Source organism: Enhydra lutris, unplaced genomic scaffold, assembly GCF_002288905.1.
Source record: "Enhydra lutris kenyoni isolate GAN:26980312 unplaced genomic scaffold, ASM228890v2 scaffoldscaffold1, whole genome shotgun sequence".
NCBI classification, from domain to species: domain Eukaryota; kingdom Metazoa; phylum Chordata; class Mammalia; order Carnivora; family Mustelidae; genus Enhydra; species Enhydra lutris.
In genome coordinates this window covers 38,439,200-38,458,551 of record NW_019154085.1, presented here as the reverse complement: position 1 = coordinate 38,458,551, position 19,352 = coordinate 38,439,200, and the positions used below count along the sequence as shown (strand labels likewise).

At 37.3% G+C, this 19,352-nt stretch overlaps 1 protein-coding gene across 17 annotated transcripts in view; it reads left to right on the top strand.

The window, feature by feature from the left end:
- Positions 1-19,352, top strand: part of LOC111142430 (thyroid hormone receptor interactor 12) — a 138,158-nt gene that overhangs the window by 52,380 nt on the left and 66,426 nt on the right. For 14 of the 17 annotated variants that reach the window (XM_022495607.1, XM_022495599.1, XM_022495590.1 and 11 more), the window contains 2 exons: positions 791-1,593; positions 17,153-17,258. In XM_022495607.1, the coding sequence (XP_022351315.1) occupies positions 791-1,593; positions 17,153-17,258 (909 nt within the window). The remainder of the gene's footprint in view (positions 1-790; positions 1,594-17,152; positions 17,259-19,352) is intronic. The other 3 variants (XM_022495640.1, XM_022495631.1, XM_022495676.1) reach the window with 1 other exon arrangement.

Genomic DNA, 19,352 nt, shown 5'->3' with positions numbered 1-19,352 from the left:
TTGCATTTGAATCATTGCATAATATTAAAATTTAGCAGGTCATCGCAAGATGTTGTGATATGTGTTTTCATTATTCCCTGATTGTAACTTTGAGGATTAATAGTTTACTTTGCAGTGGTGTCAATGCAGTAAGCTCTAGACAATGTATTTTTGCCCTTGGAGAGCTGTGAGGTTCCCCTTTTGATTAACCTTTATGGGCATCTGAAATGCCATTTTACCTTTTTTTTTTTTTTTTTTTAAGGTTTTGTTTTTAGTTTTTTCTTGGTAGAGCCAAAGGTCAGTGATTTCTTAAGATCTAATTGGCAGGAGTCTTTTAGAAAGGTATGGTACTATATAATTCTCTTACCTTCGTTTTGACAGTGCATACATAAGTGGTTACGTATTTCAGGCTTTGACAAAGAAGTTGTATTTGTGAACAGAGCACCAATATTCTAGTTTCAGCTAGTTCTGAACTGCTAAGAATTCCTTTTCTTTTAATCTTAATTCTTGTTTTGTGATTAGGAGGGTTAGTGTCAGTAATCTTTGGGCTGAAGAATTACTCTGATCTAATCAAATACTCTAATCAAATATTTAACCGTCCAAAGTCACACCTGCTTTTTTGACACCCCTCCCCCCATTTTGAACCATTTGAAAATCTGTGTTTATTTAGCCTGGACTTAATGAGGAAGGCTTTTGCATTTTTTTTTTTTAAAAGCACTTATTTGCCCAGACTTGAGAAGTTACTAAGTACTGTACGACAGGTACAATGACGGCAGGCTGATACTAACTCTCTTCTTATCTGACCTCTCAGAAGCTGCGGTTCGTCATCTGCTGTCATAGTTCCACAACCAGAGGATCCAGACAGAGCCAATACTTCAGAAAGGCAAAAAACGGGGCAGGTGCCTAAGAAAGACAATTCTCGAGGAGTGAAACGCAGTGCTAGTCCAGACTACAACAGGACCAATTCTCCTAGCTCTGCCAAAAAACCAAAAGCACTTCAGCATACTGAATCTCCCTCCGAAACCAATAAGCCACATAGTAAGTCAAAGAAGAGACATTTAGACCAGGAGCAACAACTGAAATCTGCACAGTCGCCGTCAACAAGTAAGGCTCATACCAGAAAGAGTGGGGCCGCTGGCAGTTCACGGAGTCAGAAAAGAAAGAGGACAGAGAGTTCTTGTATAAAGAGTGGTTCTGTGTCTGAGTCAACGGGTGCTGAAGAGAGATCTGCAAAACCCACCAAGCTGGCTTCAAAATCCGCCGCCTCGGCCAAAGCTGGGTGCAGCGCCATCACTGATTCTTCCTCCGCTGCCTCGACTTCCTCCTCCTCTTCTGCTGTTGCCTCGGCCTCCTCCACTGTACCACCAGGGGCCAGGCTGAAACAAGGAAAAGACCAGAACAAGGCCAGGCGTTCCCGTTCAGCGTCCAGTCCCAGTCCGAGAAGAAGTAGCAGGGAAAAGGAACAGAGTAAAACTGGTGGCTCTTCAAAATTCGATTGGGCTGCTCGTTTCAGCCCTAAAGTTAGCCTTCCTAAAACCAAACTGTCTCTTCCAGGGTCTTCTAAGTCAGAGACATCAAAACCTGGACCTTCTGGATTACAGGCCAAATTAGCAAGTAAGTATATGGAAACAACTTCTTAGACTACTACTTCCTTTTTTTTTTTTTTTAAATCCCCATGAAAGTTTTTCTTGCTTTGTCAAAAGTGATTATGTTTTCAGAGTAGTCAGATTTTTTTTTCTTTTTTGCAGCTTGAGGCAGTCTTCCATTTATTACTATATCCGTTTGTAACATTACCTAATACTTGATACTACATTTAGTTTTAATGAGACCAGTCAGGAATGCCTTCTTATTTCTAAATGCCATTGTAGTGCCTGTATCTTTACCCTTTTAGCACCTGCTACTAAGTTATTTCCTATTGTCAGAGTGGGACGTTAAGTTGGATCTTTTTCCTTAACCAGACAACAGAATTACTTCAGTTATGAGTTGCATTTGAACATGATCAGAAGTGAATGGTGGGGTTTTTTTTTTTTTTTTTTTGCCGGGGGGTGCGGGGGGCACGTTGGTATGATACATTCATGATATATGGAAATATGACCTAAAGTTTCAAAATAAATGTATCCTAGTATAAATGAAATCTATTCACATGTCATACTTAATGGCCTTTAAAGAGCTTAGTCTGAATATGAACACCCCTTATGTTCCGTACACTGGGCCACATAAATGGGAAAGAATGTTGCCCTCTTGAACAGTGGAGTAGAACTAACATTTCAGAATAATGCGTTTCAAGCAAAGAAACAAACTAGATGGGTGATAGGGTTCTTGAGGTACTTCCTTTTTCTCTTTTGTTCAAAAGACTTCTTTAAGTCTTTTTGAAGAAGTGGCATGTTCATGTGTCATTAGAATTGATTAGAGCTGGTGGTGGCCTTCTTCAGTTGTGTGATTACTGTAATGCTGAAGGCCGTTCTTTTCTTTTTTCTATCTTGAAAATTCTAAAAAATACAAAGAATAATAAAGCACTTAATGTACAGTTCCAGCATGTAATTTTTGTAATATTTGTCCATCTTTTTTACTTTTCCTTTTTTTTTTTTTTTGCCCCCATAGAACATTTTTAGATTTTGATTTTGATAGGGACAGAATCTTTTCTTGGTTATTAAAAAATTTATATAGTGTGGTAGTATTCTTGTCAAAGTTTAACTGATAGTGAATTAGCCTAACCTACTCTTGGATCAGAGATAGTTGTTAGCTGTTTCTTTAACCCTATTATCTGTACTTCCACTTGATTCAATATTTGCTAAACTTTGACAAGAATACTAGTAGACCCTGTGTAAATCTTGTGTTTAACCTATACCGTAGGTTTATCATGAAGGTAACATCTTTTACGTTGTAGAATTTTGTTCAGTTGGGTATTTTAAATATATCTTATATCTGTGTTAAAATCTTTTGAATTTGAAGGTATAGATACTGAATTAAGATTGGTACCTTGAAGCCACTCTTTCCTTCTCTTCACTGCTTACTTTTCACTCCTGTCTTCTCTGTTGAACTGTCACACCATATTTGGGTTATTAGGAGATGAAATTCAATTTGATCCTTCTTTATTGGTATTGATTCATGTTTAGGGATGAATATTGTGTGAACCCAAGGATTTATACCATTCCATTCACTACATATTTGCTTATTTTCAAATAAGTGAAAAACCTTCAAAACAAATAGTAACGAATATTTATAAGTAACATTCTTGCCAGGTGCCTGATAACTTGTAAATCCTTTACATGGATCATGTCATTTACTCCTCATTAGCCCTGTGTGGCAGGTACTATTATTTCCATCTTACAAGTAAGGAAACTCCGGGTTAGTGGTCAGTTTGCCTCCTTAAGGTCACAGAACCAAGAAGCTATAGAGCCAGGAGTCCTTCCAGTTTTAGTATATGTGCTGCCAAAGTGAGCACTATCGAGCCAAGATTCAAACCCAGACCAGCTGGTTCCAGAAGTCAGTCATGAAACTGGGATGCATAGGATTGAGTAGATCAGGTGAGCTAAATCTAGGAAGGCTTCTTGAGGTCAGACAGGGCAGGGTGGATTTTAGGCATGATTACTTAATGTTTGTCTCTTGGGGAAAAAGGGAGTTAATATAGGAAGCAATACCACAATAGAACTGAAGGTACTTGGTAATTGTACTTAAGACTGTAGGGGCAAAATAAGGTATTTTTATGGGAATCTTTTTTGAGTTTCAAGTAATGGCATGTTGGGAATAGAAAACTTATTATAGAGGTGAAAATCCTGGGTTGGAATCCTAGTTCTCCCATTGTATCGAGTGGCGACTATGGGAAAGTTTATAACCTTTTCTTTCTAAATGGGTATAATAGCTTATTTGAGAATAAATGATTATATGAGGACACTTAGTATAGTAGTTAGTGCATGAGGTGCATCGTAGAATTTAGAGCAGCAGAAATTGAATATGCTAAGACAGAAACCATGTTCAGCAACCTTTTGAGAATGAAGGATTGATAAATCCTTTGATCAAGTTTAAGGTATAACTATTTTTAGCTTTGGAAGATCTTGATTTGAAGTTGTTACTACTTTTTTTTCTTTTTAAGATTTTATTTATTCATTTGACAGAGGGATCACAAGTAGGCGGAGTGGCTGACAAAGGTAGAGGGAGAAGCAGGCTCCCCTCTGAGCAGAGAGCTCAATGCAGGGCTCAATGTGGGGTGGGGCTTGATCCCAGAACCCCAGGACCATGACCTGAGTCCAAGGCAGATGCCCAACTGACTGAACCACCCAGGCGCCCCAGAAGTTGTTATAACTTCATAGTTTTGCGAAGTTGGGCAAACCATGCATCGTAATCCCGGATCTTACTTGTAAAATAGTAATAATAAATCATCTTTGGGAAGCATAAATAAAAGAAAGTATGTGAAAATAACTTTGTATAATTAATGTACTTATATATAATGGTGACTCGAGAGCTATTGTCATATATTTGAAGGGCTCTTTAGGCATGAGGAAATGTCTGCCCTCCAGCAAGACATGGGGCATGATTAGATTCAGTGGGTAGAGGTTGACGGGCAGATTTATGATTAGTGTATCTCGTGGAACCAGAATCTATATGTTATCCAAAAAATGGATTTGGCTACTTCATGAGATAAAAAGCATTCCAAATTGATTGATTGTCTGTTTTCTTCAACTTCTAAGGATCAGTGAACCTATTAATTAGAATATGATATGTTTTCTCAGGTAAAGAATCACTGATGAACGGTTGCTCAGTAAAGCTTCATGGGAGATAAAAATTGTTTCCAAATTGTAGGAGTAATGGTACTTACATGATACTTCATGAAAACTCATTTCCCATAGTCAGATAACTACTGGAGGAGATTTAGGATTACATTAACACATTGAAGACTGTGAGAAATCTTATGGTAACTTCTGCTTAATAGTATTTTACAGATTGGCATGATCATCTTGGGAGACAGCAGTAGTCCAAGGAACCTCTGGGAAATGATAGAATACATTTAGTCAGGATACTTAAGCAAGAGGACCTTTCCCAGTGTGCTATTTTGGCAACTGTTAACAGACTGATGAACGAGTTCCTGGTCAGAATTAGGGCTGGCAGGAGAACTAGCAAAACCGCTACTATTGAGATGTGTTTCCTAAAGCCTTATGGCTTGCCAGCTGCAACTGATCAAAATAACTCTATGACAGAGGTCACACTGTATCAGTTGATAGAAATTTTGAGAATACCCCAGAGGGGATAGTGTTATGTGACAATTTTTATTTATTTATTTTTTTATAATCTTTTTTTAAAAAAAATTTTATGTGATAATTTTTAATACGCATTTAAGAAATTATTCTTGCTTTGTGTTTAGCATAAGTAAACAGACATTTTCAGAAATTTGTATAGCATAAATGTAAAAGTAGTCCAGCAGTATAATGATACAAGTGAGTTTTGAAAATATTTTTATATTAATATATTTTAAAATGTTTTTATAATTCATATGGCTTCAAGGTCTAATTTGCTAATCTGACTTAAAAGAAAGCTAATCTTGAAGTAGTATGACTTTCAGAGTATGTAGTGTCTGAATAGTAGAAGGTGATGGATGGCATAGAAATACAAGAAAGTTTGTGATCAAAATCTGGGCCTTTATGGAACTCTATATTTCTAGTCTGATGTGTCTATTTATAGATCTGGTCTCCTCTCATTATTTAAGTGGACATCATGCACACATTATTAATAACCTAGTCAGCAGTACTTACCAGCTTGTTTCCAGCTTGAGTTTCATGCTCTTCTGGTGACTTGAATGCAGCCTGTGGCCATTATTAGAACTAGACAAGAATCAGGCAGATGCAGAATTCTGGGAAGGTATTTCGGCTGAGATTAGGACTCTTATCATTAGTCTGAGACAGAGACCTGTTTTTTTGCATCCGTAGCCTGGTGGGAAGAAATAAGAATGTGTTGAGCAGGAGAGAGTTTAAGAGTTAAAAACTTGATTTCACCTAGAGTCTTAAAGGGTCATCTAAATGATTAAATTACCTTTCACCTCATGAGGTGTTGGCTGAGGAGCTTAAAGGGAAAAGGATTGAGTGTTGAGAGTTCTCTGTACTGTAAGACAGCTGTGAAAATAATTAGCAACTTAAAGCTCTAATTTAATATGTATGTGGTTTGAAAAATTACTGATTCCTAATAATTTTGAGGCTTTAAAAATTAAGTTAGAAAAGTGAGTTGCCAAATTAAAAAAGAACAGTGAATGGAAACAAGTTATCATCAGCCAAAGAGTTAAGAAGGCTTTGTTGTTGTTTTTTTTAAGTTTTCACATTATTATTTTTTAAAGATTTAGTTACTTTACTTTAGAGTACGTGCAGGGGGTGGGGGGAGAGAGAGAGAGAGAGAAGCAGACCCCACTGAGCATGGAGCCCGATGTGGGGCTTGATCTCCTGGATCTGAGCCAAAATCAAATCGATTCTCAACCAACTGAACTACTCAAGCATCCCAAAGAAAGCTTTTATTTTCCATTGCAAATTTTAAATTATCATGGTATGTATTTTTGTATACCAGTTCAGAATAAGAATTAATTTAGCCAAATTACATTTTACTAAAGTTACTTTTAAGTTTTAAAAAACAGCAGTCTTTCCACCACATTGCCGTTCCCCAGGGCTGGTTATTTTGGTATTTATTTCCATGTATATAGAGCGTGTGCTTGTATGTTTATTGGTTGGGTTTTTTCAGTTAAGGACTATCGCCTGCCTTTTATGAAGGAGTCACCGCACCTCTGTACCCACCAAGCATGTACTGTATACACTTCCCCTCTGCCCGGGCATGATCAGTGCCCACCCGCTGTGTGTATGGACACATAAATGCCATTTACAGTGTCACGTCGGAAGGATTCTTTGCTCACATGTTGTTTTCTTTTTTTATGTTTTTGTTTTTCTTGATTTAAATAATTATTTTGTTGATGTTTTTCCTTTTCTGTGAACCTATTACTCCAAACTCTTTTGTGGTCTAAATTTTTTCTCAAGCTGTCTACTTGGCTTTTGTTAAATAGTCCTGAAGAAATAAGGCCTCTGGATGGCCGCTCATTTATGCCTGCTTCACAGCTTTTATTTATATAGCCTGGGCATTTTCTTCAGTCTTTTGTTTAGCTTTCTGTTTCCAGATCCCGCATTGTCTTTTCCCAGTTCACTATTTTGTTTTGATGGAATATATTTTCTTCCACTTGCTTTCTAAGAAAAAACGCTTATGAGATTTTTAAAAGCCTTTTCATTATTTTCAGATTTTGACTGTCTGAAAATACACAACCTTGGTACTTGTTTGATTGGATATAGAGTGCTGGGTTAGAAATTGTTCTTAAAAATTTTGAAGAGTCATCTTATTTTTAAGCTTTCATTACTAGAGACATTCTGATTCCTGATCTGTTGTATGTATAACCCATTCTTCTAGAAGCTTGTAGATCTTTATCCTTACCTCCATTATTTAGACATGTCATGGTATTGCCACAGCTGTGAGTTTGGTCTCATTTCTTGTTAGGGTAACCAACAGTCCTGGTTTCCCTTGGGTCTGAGGCATTCCCCCAGACTCAGGACTCAGCCTTAAAACCGTGGTTAGAAGCAAGCCGACCAGGACAGTTGTTCACTGTATCCTTGTTTCTTTTCTCTTTCTAGATTCCTATTATTTTGGATGATTGTCCTCTTGGAAAGTTCTGATGTTTTCATTCTGGCTTTGCTTTTTTCTTCTACTTTCTGGTAGATTTCTTCAACTTCTTCCAACCTTTCTTTCTATTGATTTTTTTCTTCTTTTTTTCTGTTGGCTCTCTTGTTTTTATTTTCAAGAGGTTGTTTTGTTCTTATTTCCTTTTTATTATGTATACATTTCTTTTTTTGAGGACCTTAATGGTGAGTTTTCTTACACAGTTCTCATGAAGTTTTTTGGGGATGGGGGGAGGTTGATTTGGTTTTGATTTTCATATTGGGAATTTTCCTCAGGTTTTGGTATTTCCTGGTGGTTTTCTCATACTCAGATTTTTGGTCCACCAACACTTAATTTGTAAGCTCTGAGCACATAGAGGAGATTTCACTGAAATCCATTCTCTAGTGATCTGTTTGGGCTAGTCATTACAAAATGTCATTATTTTTAGATCTTTTTCTTTGGTGCAATTCCACAGAGAAGATTTATTCACACTCCTGCCAGAGGTAAAAGCCAAACTGACCAAAGTCTGGGGGTTGAGCAGGAAAAGAGGCCTAGGAAAGAGGCCCTCTGTCATTTTATCTGTTTATTCATACTTGATCCCTCCTCCTCTTCTCTCATTTTGCTATGGCACACCTAGATACAGCTGTGTGCTTTAATTGAGAATTTCTTTATTTTATACTTCTTAAAGAATAGAGGTCTTGTGTTTTGCTGGGTCAGCAGTGAGACAGTTACCCAGCTGTGCAAGTGGGGGAGGGGAGCTGGGGATCTGACTGCTTCATAAACAGCCTATCAACCAATCCTCAGTTTTATTTCAGAGTCATCCCAGAGGTACCTGGTACCATCAATTCCTGAACTTTGTAGGATTCTGAGTGTCATTCTCATTAGTAATTTATCTTAGTTTTCCGGAATTTCTAGCGCTGGGATTTCTGCTTCCCATCTTGTAAAATTGTGTTGTGATAGTTGTGATAGTAATCTCTTCCATTCTTCTCATCTTTGTGGATTTATGCCTCAGATTCTTTTAATGCTGGTTTAGTGGAGTTTCTGGAGAGGACAGAAATGAATATATGTGTGTCCAATTATCTGTCTTTAACTAGAAGGCACACACTTTGTCATGTATATGCACATATTTCTTCAAAAGTTGGCGCTTGCTCTCCATGACAGTAGAAGGCCCGTTGTAAGCCACACTCTGTGCTAGACATGTAACACACACTAAATTTTATCCTCATGACAACAGGATGAGGTAGTATCCCTGTTTTAGGTCTGTAGAAACCAAAGTGCTTTATTTGCTTAACACTAGACCTTTTTCCTTTCAAAAGAACTGTGACTTCTATCATTTGGCTGTGAATGGATGTATCCTAATTTAGCTCATTCTCAATAAATGGGCATTTACTTTGTTCTGAATTTTTTTAATTGACTAGAGCTTTGTAATGTACATCATTATCTCCTTGTTAGGTTTCTGGTTATGTTCTTTTAAAATATTGATGTATATTTTGAAATTGCCTACAGAAGTATATGAATTTATATTCCCACTAGTAATGTAAAATGCCAGTCTGTTCATATACTTATTAGCCAAAACTGCATTCCTGCAGTTTTTATTACCATACTGCTGTTTACTTAACCATTCCCTGTGATTGGACATTTAGCTCTTTTCCAGTATCATTATTAAAAGTAATGCTTAGATGAATATCTTTGTACCTTTCTAATGTGTTTAATTTGTATTGCCAGATCAATGCATGAAATTGCTCTGCATTGGCTAGAAAATAAAAACTTCGCTTAAAAAATCCCATTTGGGATTTACCTTACTGTCATCTACACATTTTTTTGTTACTGAATGATTTTAAAATAAACATCTGTGATCCCTCTTTATATGCTAGGTTACTTTCCATTTTGTGAATTTATTTTGGCAGAGTAACCATTAATAAGGATGTATATACTGAAAATAGGTACACAGCAACCCCAAGTTATACCAGGTTCTCATGATTCTGTTTTGGCTGAAGGAATCAAGATCAAGTTACTTGAAAATATTCCCACTGTTAATTCTTTTTATTGGGTCTACTTTGTCCTGTGGCAAAATGTCCCCATTGCATGATTCTAAATTGAACTCTTCATGTGTAATAGTACTCACGTTATTTGGTTGCATTTTTTCCCTTTTATGAAGAAAAGTCATTCTGAATACCTTTTGAAACAGACTCAGCATGTAAATAAATGGATAATTGATAGCTGTTTATCTTTTATTTCTGTTTATTTATTTTAAAGATTTTACTTAGAGAGTGTGACCAGGACAGAGCAGAAGCGCGGGGGTCAGAGGGAGAGGGACAAGCAGACTCCCCGTGGAGCATGGGATCAGATCCCTGAATTCTGGAATCATGACCTGAGCTAAAGGCAGATGCTTACTGACCGACTGAGCTACCCGGGTGTCCCATTTGATAGCTTTTTAAAATTTGTAAACAAGTTGGGGATTTGCATTTCAAAACTCAATCCTTCCCCCAACTCCCCCCAAAACCCAGTCCTAATCATCCTCTGATACCTTTAAATGTAAATGAATTGTAGCAGTTTTGAATACCGTTGTTTAAAGTAACTGGTTTGTGTACCTTATTCATTGGTTTGTCTACTGTACCGTTTTAAAAAGGAGATGTATTTGTTATCTGCGGGAGTTTAGCAAAAATTGTAACAAAAAAAAATCAAGATAACTAGTTCTAGAAAAATTAGTACTTGAAAATGAGATACTGTTTAGCTTAGGTCTTGTTTTACTTCCTAAAATACAAGGAATTTTGTTTGTATTTTGTTTTGGACAAGTTTTTTTTTTTTTTTTTTTTTTTTTTTTTAATTTTTAACTGGTTTTTGAAACTTAGGTGAGTCCATATACTGTTCTTTCTTTTTCTTTTCAAAGTCCAGCTCAATAATTACCAATTTTTTTAAAGGTCCATGTAGTATTTTAAGTTTTACTACCACATACAGTTTTTATTACATTTCTTTTTTTTTAACAACTCCATAAAATGTAAAAACCATTCTTAGCTAGTGGGATGTACAAAAACAAGTTGCCAGTTGGAATTTGGCCCACAAGCTGCAGTTTGTCAACACCTACCTTAGAAACAAAAATTTTAATATAATTGTATATTATATAAGATATATATTATATGGTATGTATTATCTGATATGTATCATACACATAAATACCGGTCAGTACATAGGACTGGTAAAGCCAATAGATTGGCTAACTTCAGGTTTGAGTGGGTCCAGGAGCTCAAAAAGGTGACACTGTCAGTCCCAGACCTATGTTATAACTCTCAACACCATCCCCTCTCCTCTCCAAAGATGCTATCCAGTCATTTATGTATTAAATTTTAAGGAAGTTCCTGATATCTTTGGAACATATGCCTATCCTTGAGGAAATCACTCTTGGAGGCAGGGTTGTAACTGACTATGATGGAAATAGTCTGGCCTGTTTGAGTCCCACTCATATAATGGGAGTGTATTGTAAATGGTACTTCCATCAGTATCATACAAAGAAAGGAGTAGGAGAGAGTTCTCAAAAGAATTTAAAAAAACAAAACAGAAAGGGTGTTTAGAACAAGGGTTCCTGGGTATTATACAATAGATGTCTACTTGATGATATTTATTGGTTAATTTATTTTAAAAGATTTTATTATTAGAGAGAGAGATAGCAAGAGAGCATAAAAGGGGAGGAGAGGGAGAAGCGGTCCCCCTGTTTACATGGGTCTTGATCCCAGGGCCCTGGGATCATGACCTGAGCTGAAGGCAGATGCTTAACTGACTGAGCCTCCCAGGAGCCCCTACTTGATCATTTTTGAAGGTCGCTTTGAAATGAATATGTAAGTTGGAAAAAACATTCATATAATTGAATTCAGTCATTATTCACTGAATAAAAGTGTTAGGTCAATCTCTTCCCCATCTCACTTGATTTTCAAACAACCTTACCAGTAAATTGACATTTAGATTTATTTTCACTATGTAACATAAGGACTCTTTAAGAAACTAGAATGTTTAATTATTGCATCGTTAAATTATTTTATCATGGAGGGCTGTATTTTTATTTGGGACTATGTGGATATACCATATCAAAGATTAGCATCCTCATTTAATTCGTGAAAGAATTAAAAATAGAATAAAAGCCTGGCTGTGAATATGTATTATCTAATTATTCTTACTTTTAAAGTAATTTAGTGGAATTAATAGTGAAAACCGTATCTTTCTAGAATTGATATTGTCCTACCTCTGGTTACTCTTTTGCTGAGGTAGGCAGATCATGTTACTAGTGCTCATTCTTGCTGCAAATTACAAAATTGGAGTCATTTCATAGTAATGTAATGCAAAGAGTAACATATTTAAAAATTTGAAGTAGAGAAGAAAAATCACTATAAGTAGTACCACAATCATACCTTTGTATTAGTTAAGAAAATAGTTTCTAAGACCCTCAGTTGTTCATTCTTTTCAGATGTTATATTTTGGAAATCCGAGCTTAGAGATTATGCTGACTGAAATAAATCAAGCAGAGAGAGTCAGTTATCATATGGTTTCACTTATTTGTGGAACATAACAAATAACATGGAGATCATAGGGAGATGGAGAGGAGAAGGGAGTTGAGGGAAATTGGAAGGGAAGGTGAATCATGAGAGACTATGGACTCTGAAAAACAACCTGAGGGTTTTCAAGGGGTGGGGGGGGTGGGAGGTTGGGGGAGCCAGGTGGTAGGTATCAAGGAGGGCACGTATTGCATGGAGCACTGGATGTGGTGCAAAAACAATGAATTCTGTTATGCTGAAAAGAAGAAAAAAAAAAAAAAACAAAACCACAAACTAAATGTAAAAAAAAAAAAAAAGAAAGAAATTCGAGCTTACAAGTGGATACATAAGAGATTTAGTTATTTCACATTTTGTATGTCCTAACTTTGTAAAAGTACTAATGTTTTTATAAAAGATGAAACCCTGAACTTGGAGCAAGTTAGTTGCGGGTTAGGAACACTTGTCCAAAAAAAAGATAAAAGGGTAAGACATAGATACGCTGTAGAGGAACAAAGCAATTCAGACTTTTAAGAGAATAGTACTAACTTCCAGTTTCACTTTTATCCACAGGAATAAAGATGATGAGAATATATATAGGAACAAGAGCATATATTCTTAATATCAAAACAATGTCAAGAGCTTTGGTGAAAGTATGTCTACATTTATACCTGACTTCATTACACATTAGACATTAGTATATTAATCTGACCAGTGCTATTCTGGATGCTTCTCAGAGTGGCCTCATAAAAACAAATGATAAATGCAGTTTTTGCTACATTAATGCCTCTATGTGTGTGCGCACACGCGCATGTGTGCGTGCGTTCTCGTGCACGTGAATTTTAATTCGTTTTCAGTGAGGTTGTTGGTTTCTACTTACATTGTTTTCTCTTTTATTGAAATAACCCTTACTTGACCAGTAGAATGGGAGGAGATACATTCTGATTCTACAAAACTACAGTGTTTTTACATGAAGTTTTAACGTTTTCTAATTGAACTGGTAAGGCCCAGTTTTAACTTTGGCCATAAGTATATTGGCAATGTAGTAGCCCCTGTTCTGCTTTAAAATAAACTGAAGAATTGTGCGGTTTGTCTGGGGTATGCACCTTTAAGCAAGTCAGTTAATAGTTTTACGTCTGAAAAGTAAGAATTATCATAACTTTGTATCTGGAAGTGCTTTTGAAAACTAGAGCCAGTCTAAAATCGTGAATACAGTATGTTCTGGCATCGGCAGCTGAACGGCCAAAAGAAGGTTAACCTCGCCGCATTCTCTAGGCAGAGCTTGCTCCCAGAAAGTTTGACATTTGTAATCTCCTAAAGAATGTTTTAGACTTCGGAAGAATGTATTGAGTTCTTCCAACATTTGACTTGACTTACTTAGAAATACTGATAAGTTAGTAATTACCAGTCTTTACCACATGTTTGGTGTTTCCCTGTTCCAGTTTTTGGAGCAGATATACATGTAGAAGAGCTAGTTTTATCTCCCATCCTTGCTTCAGGTAGTGTTACAAATAGGGAAACCTGTTTTCCACTATAGAACATGACATGTAGAAGCTCCTTTATCATGGGATTGCCTTTCAGAAAACAAAATATTTGGGCTTATGTCTCCTAGTTTATCAAGCTAATTGGAGTCATGTCAGTCTGCTAGTCATTTTACATTGCAGCATGATTATAATAGCAGTTAAAAATATTTTTAATCTACTTTGTTGTTTTGGTTCTCCTCGGTCCTGCTTTTTGTTTATTTTTTAAGATTTATTTATTTATTCCAGTGAGAGAGTACAGTGGGGCGGGGCGGAGGGAGATGGGGAGAGAGTCTCTAGCATTGAGTGCAGAGCCCAATGCGGGGCTCGATCTCCATACCCTGAGATCACTGCCTGAGCTGAAACAACGAGCTAGACTCATACTTGACTGTGCCACCCAGGTGCCCTCTATTTTTCTGTAATTTATTTAGTATATTTCTCTTAGTTTTTTTTTTTTTTTTTTTTTAAAGATTTTATTTATTCATTTGACAGAGAGATCACAAGCAGGCAGAGAGGCAGGCAGAGAGGAGGAAGCAGGCTCCCTGCAGAGCAGAGAGCCCGATGCGGGGCTCGATCCCAGGACTCTGAGATCATGACCTGAGCCGAAGGCAGCAGCTTAACCCACTGAGCCACCCAGGCGCCCCATATTTCTCTTAGTTTTAACACCAACAGTAGACAGAGACTGTGGCACATCCATTCAAAGGAATACTTCTCCACGCTAGAAAGGAATGGACTGTGAATCTCTGCAGCAACATGAAATCTCCAGAACACTGTATGACTCCCATTCGCATGAAATTCTAGAAGAGGCAAGAACGACAGATAGACCAGTGATTTCCAGAGGCATGAAGTGTGGTTGAGGGGATCAACTGGGAGGGGCATGAAGTGATGGCAGTGGTCCTGACCTGATTGTGGTGGTGTTGGTTATACGGGTCAGTATATTTGTTCAACTCCATATTGAGCCTCATATATTTAAAGTGAGTATATTTTATCATAAGGAAATGACATTTGAATGAAATTGTTTTACTTTTTATTATTTTTTATTTTTTTAAAAGATTGTATTTATTTATTAGAGCATGAGAGGGGAGGTCAGAGGGAGAAGCAGACTGCCCATGGAGCTGGGAGCCCGATATGGGACTCGATCCCAGGACTCTGGGATCATGACCTGAGCCAAAGGCAGTCGCTTAACCAACTGAGCCACCCAGGCACCCCTTGAATGAAATTGTTTTAAAGAAAGTTAAATACTGAAGTGTAAAATAGTATATGAGTAGTGCAAGGATAGAAGTTTGGTCAAAATGTATACTGTCCCCTAATAAGTAGTATGGCAGGAGCCCACAGTATGTTTAGTTGGGTATTCTATTTTGAATGTCACTGAATAGGTATAAACATTTTTGCTAGTGTCCAATACCGTGTCATGGTATGTGTGAAGACATTTAGCTAAGTGTCACATAAACTAATACTCGTGACAACAATACAGGGGTTTTTAAAGTGCTTTATAGGTGAGAACATTGTCGAGTGTTTTAATGTAACATGCACTCACGGTTTTTTCTGTGAATTGTTTTTAAAGCTATTCTAACTTTGTTGAACAATTCAAATAGATAAGTATAATTTAATGTTTTCTGGAACATAAAATAACTTCAAAATTCTTCAGATATTAAAAAATAGTGATGCCAGTTAGTTGAACGTATTAAGCTAGTCCTATAATCTGTCTACATGCCATGTTTATCTTTCAGGTGACAGGATGTGTATGTGTCCAGACAAAGATAAAATCACGTGGGGTATCAGGCATTGATTTGGGATCACATTAAGTAATTCTGGTGATAAACTGTGTAGTAAATCAATCTAAAAGCAAAATTGAAATTTAAGAAACCTTTAGGCCGATATCTTTCCCCCTTAAAGTTTGATTTTTGTTCCCTTTATGCCAGTTTGAGGAGTCTAGATAAACCTTTCCCAAAATTTACTTTGGTGGGGGGGAAGGCCGGAAGGTGTGGTTCAGATTTCTGAATGGTAATGCCTGTCTGAAGGCAGATTTTTGTCTTATAAAGAAGCTATAAACTATAAGTTTCTGTTCGGTATTTAAAGAGTCCTTAATAGTGTGTTTTTCACTTAGCAGCTTTCATTATGTATATATGATACAGGGACCATCCCAAGTTGAATGAGCTTAAGTTTAAAATTTACTGTCTAAAGGATCAGGAAGATGTCTAGAATCTTTTTTACCACCTCTTACCCATACCTTTTACTGGTGTTTTTAACAAAATCAAAAGTAAGGAATTTCTTCTATTTCACTTTGAAGCAGTAAAATGGTTAAAAGTTCTGTGGGACAGAGAGCACCCGGGTCGCTCAGTAGGTTAAGCATCTGCCTTTGGCTTCGGTCATGATCCTCAGGGTCCTCGGATCAAGACCCGCTTTGGGCTCCCTGTGCATCGTATGGGGTGTCTGCTTCTCCCTCTCCCATTGCTGCAACCCGTCCCTCCCGTTTGTCCTCTCTCAAAGAAATAAAATTTTTAAAAACAAAAAGTTCCTGGGTGTGGGGTAACAAGTGACCCGGAGAATTGTTATTACTGTGTAATTAGTGTCTGAAAAAGGAAACACTTTTTAAGGTGATGCGTAGTTCTGGAAGTAAGCTTTTTCACTTGGACACCTTTCACTGTTGGAAGTCTTTGTGTAGATAGAACACACCACCCAGTATATTATCATGTACAGTAACATTGTTTGGGCGAGTGGGAGGGTGAATGATGGTTGATGGCCTCTGCATTGTTTATGAAATAGTAATAGACTTAATTGCTGTACCTTTTTAGAATCTGTGAACCCTATGAAGAAACCTGTTTTAGCTTCCAGAATAACATGTAAGGTGTACTTGTATGACTTTTCCCCTTAATTATCCAGTTATCTGTACATTGGACATTCTCATAACCTTCACCTCAAGTATGTTTTCCTTGCTGCTGGGGTGGTGTGAAGAAAAGAAAGTTCTTTTGTTCTTTCATAGTCTTAATTGATGAATTTTATATAAACTAGATGAAAGAGACAGCTTAAAGACAATGTTAATGTGCTAATGAATGAAAATGAAAAATGGAACATTTGTTAAATTTAGTAAGATCCTGAAATATATAGTAAATTAAAAAAAAAAGTCTTGGCTTTATTAGTGGAGGAGTAGAGATGATAGGAATGGTTAAAGGGCATGGTATGAGAAGAGGACGACTGTCATTCACGGTGTGGGATAATTCGAGTCAAGGTTGAACCCAAGTGGGGTTTGCCAAGTTTATCATGACAGGGAACACCAAGTTCCATATTAACCTTGCCAGGGTGGATTGGGTAAGTAAAGGCACACTGCAACAGAAACCTAGCAGAGTGCTAGAAAGCCCGTGGAAGATGCAATGGATTTTTGACCTGAAGAACTGTGTAATTTTTACTTTATGATAACTTCTTTTTAAAAAAATGCACTTTTGCATTTCACGTGTATAGGTTTAAGAAAATCTACCAAGAAGCGCAGTGAATCCCCACCTGCTGAGCTCCCCAGTTTGAGGCGGAGCACACGCCAAAAGACCACGGGCTCCTGTGCTAGTGCCAGGTAACACATTGGTTTTTCCAGTTTACGAGCCAGTTCGTTATCTTCTGTTCAACTTTCATTAGAATCCTTCCCTTTCTGAGTTTTCAAAAATTACTGAAATTTTCACTTGAATATTGAGTAGTAAAGAAACTTATCCATTATAATTGAATTCTTCCCCAGTGTTGATGTACATGTTTTTGCTCAGTATTAATCATGTAGTTTTTTGATAGCACTCTTACCCTCTACCATTTCCTCTGTTGCTATGTTATTTTCACAGAGTCACTGCCAGCTGTTGGACATTTCATTGTTCTCAGAGTTCCAGTTGGCCAGTAAATCTCTAATGAGCATCTTAATGCAGATTGGGGTTATTTTTCAGAGGTAGCTAAATTTCCCAATAGTGTGATTAATGGACCAAAAGGGATGCCCGTTTTAATGGTTGTAATATTGCCTAATTAGTTTCTCAGAGTGCTGGCATCACTTGAGCTTAATGGATCAGGGGAGAGATGTACTTCGTTTTCATTTTGTATTACAACACCTACCCCTCATGGAGGAACGTGGGTGTCATGTGTCTGCTTTCATGTCTTCAGTTCCCATTTTCCCAGTTGCTGGTTTGGATCTCATTTTCAGAAAATCAGCTACCTTTGATATGATACAGTGTGTTATTTCACATTCTTTTATTAACTGATTGAGAATCTTCGGTCAACATTTTTTTTTTCTTAACAGTTTCCTCACCTTTTCACGCATGGTCAGTTGCTCAAATGCCTTTGTGCAGCTAGTTATTGGCAGCTGGGTAGGACTTACTCCTCTTTTATATGTAGTTTGTTCTTCTAAATGTGCCCAGATAACAGTGATGAGGGCGAATGGTTTCAGTTTGCCTTTTCCCTACTCTCACTCAGGTGAACTGGAAGGTTTGAACTCTTCTGTTGTTTCTCCTCTAAGATGAGCCACAATGACCTCTCTTGGTGACAGATACGGTAGTGACACAATGAAACAGAGTAACTAATTGCAAGTCATAAGAAAAGGACTCGTGGCACTTAAATCTCTACTTTTTCACTTATTTTCTGGTTCTATCTGGATTGTTTAAAATGCCATTTAAAATATCTGGAGTTAGTAGAGGCGCCTGGGTGGCTCAGTGGGTTAAAGCCTCTGCCTTCGGCTCAGGTCATGATCCCAGGATCCTGGGATCGAGCCCCGCATCGGGTTCCCTGCTCAGCAGGGAGCCTGCTTCCTCCGCTCTCTCTGCCTGCCTTTCTGCTACTTGTGATCTCTGTCAAATAAATAAAATTTTAAAAAAATCTTAAAAAAATAAAAATAAAATATCTGGAGTTAGTATACCTGTTTGCTTCTGTGGGTTCTCAGCAATAATTTTATGAGAACCCCGAGAGCCAAAAATTTGGGGCTAGATTTTGAATCTGGCTTCCCCAGAGTTGATAATCCAAGATATAAACCAAATTCACTGTGGTTGAAATTAATTTTAAGTTGATGTGAAGTCAGGTAATCTAGTGTCCCATCGTTGTCTTCTGCCTGCCTTCCTCCTCCTCACGACCACTGTCATAGCATACGTGAAATTATTTACAGTTTACATGGTTATGCTCTATACCAGCTATTAGCCGCCTGCCTGAAATGCTCTTTATCTTAGACTTTTTCTGTATTAGTGGCAATTTGTCTTAACTTTAGTGCTTTTCCAGCCTGCTGCAGCCGTGTCTTCATCTCTCTTTAGACTAATACTCCTTGAGGACATCAAACTGTGGAGCACAGTGTGTGTCACATGGGTTATGCAAATTGAATGTTAAATAGATGAATTAATTTGAATCCCACTAATTTGTAGCTTGGTAAATTGGGTCTGGAGTGAGCTGTTTCCGTAGAAGAAAAGATTGGCTAAACAAATCCCTATTTAGGGAGGATTTTTTACTACTTGGAAGAACAGACTCTTCTAGTACTCTCTGGTAATTCAGAGCCTTCATTTATGTGTCACTTATGCCTGCCGCTTCCTCATTGTTTACTGGCCAGCATCTAGTTCCACTGCAGTTTGACTTTGGTCTAAAACATTTTCCTTAGTAGTGTGTTTCTTCATTTCCTAATTTGGAGGCCTGCTATTTAAACAATACCAAGTTA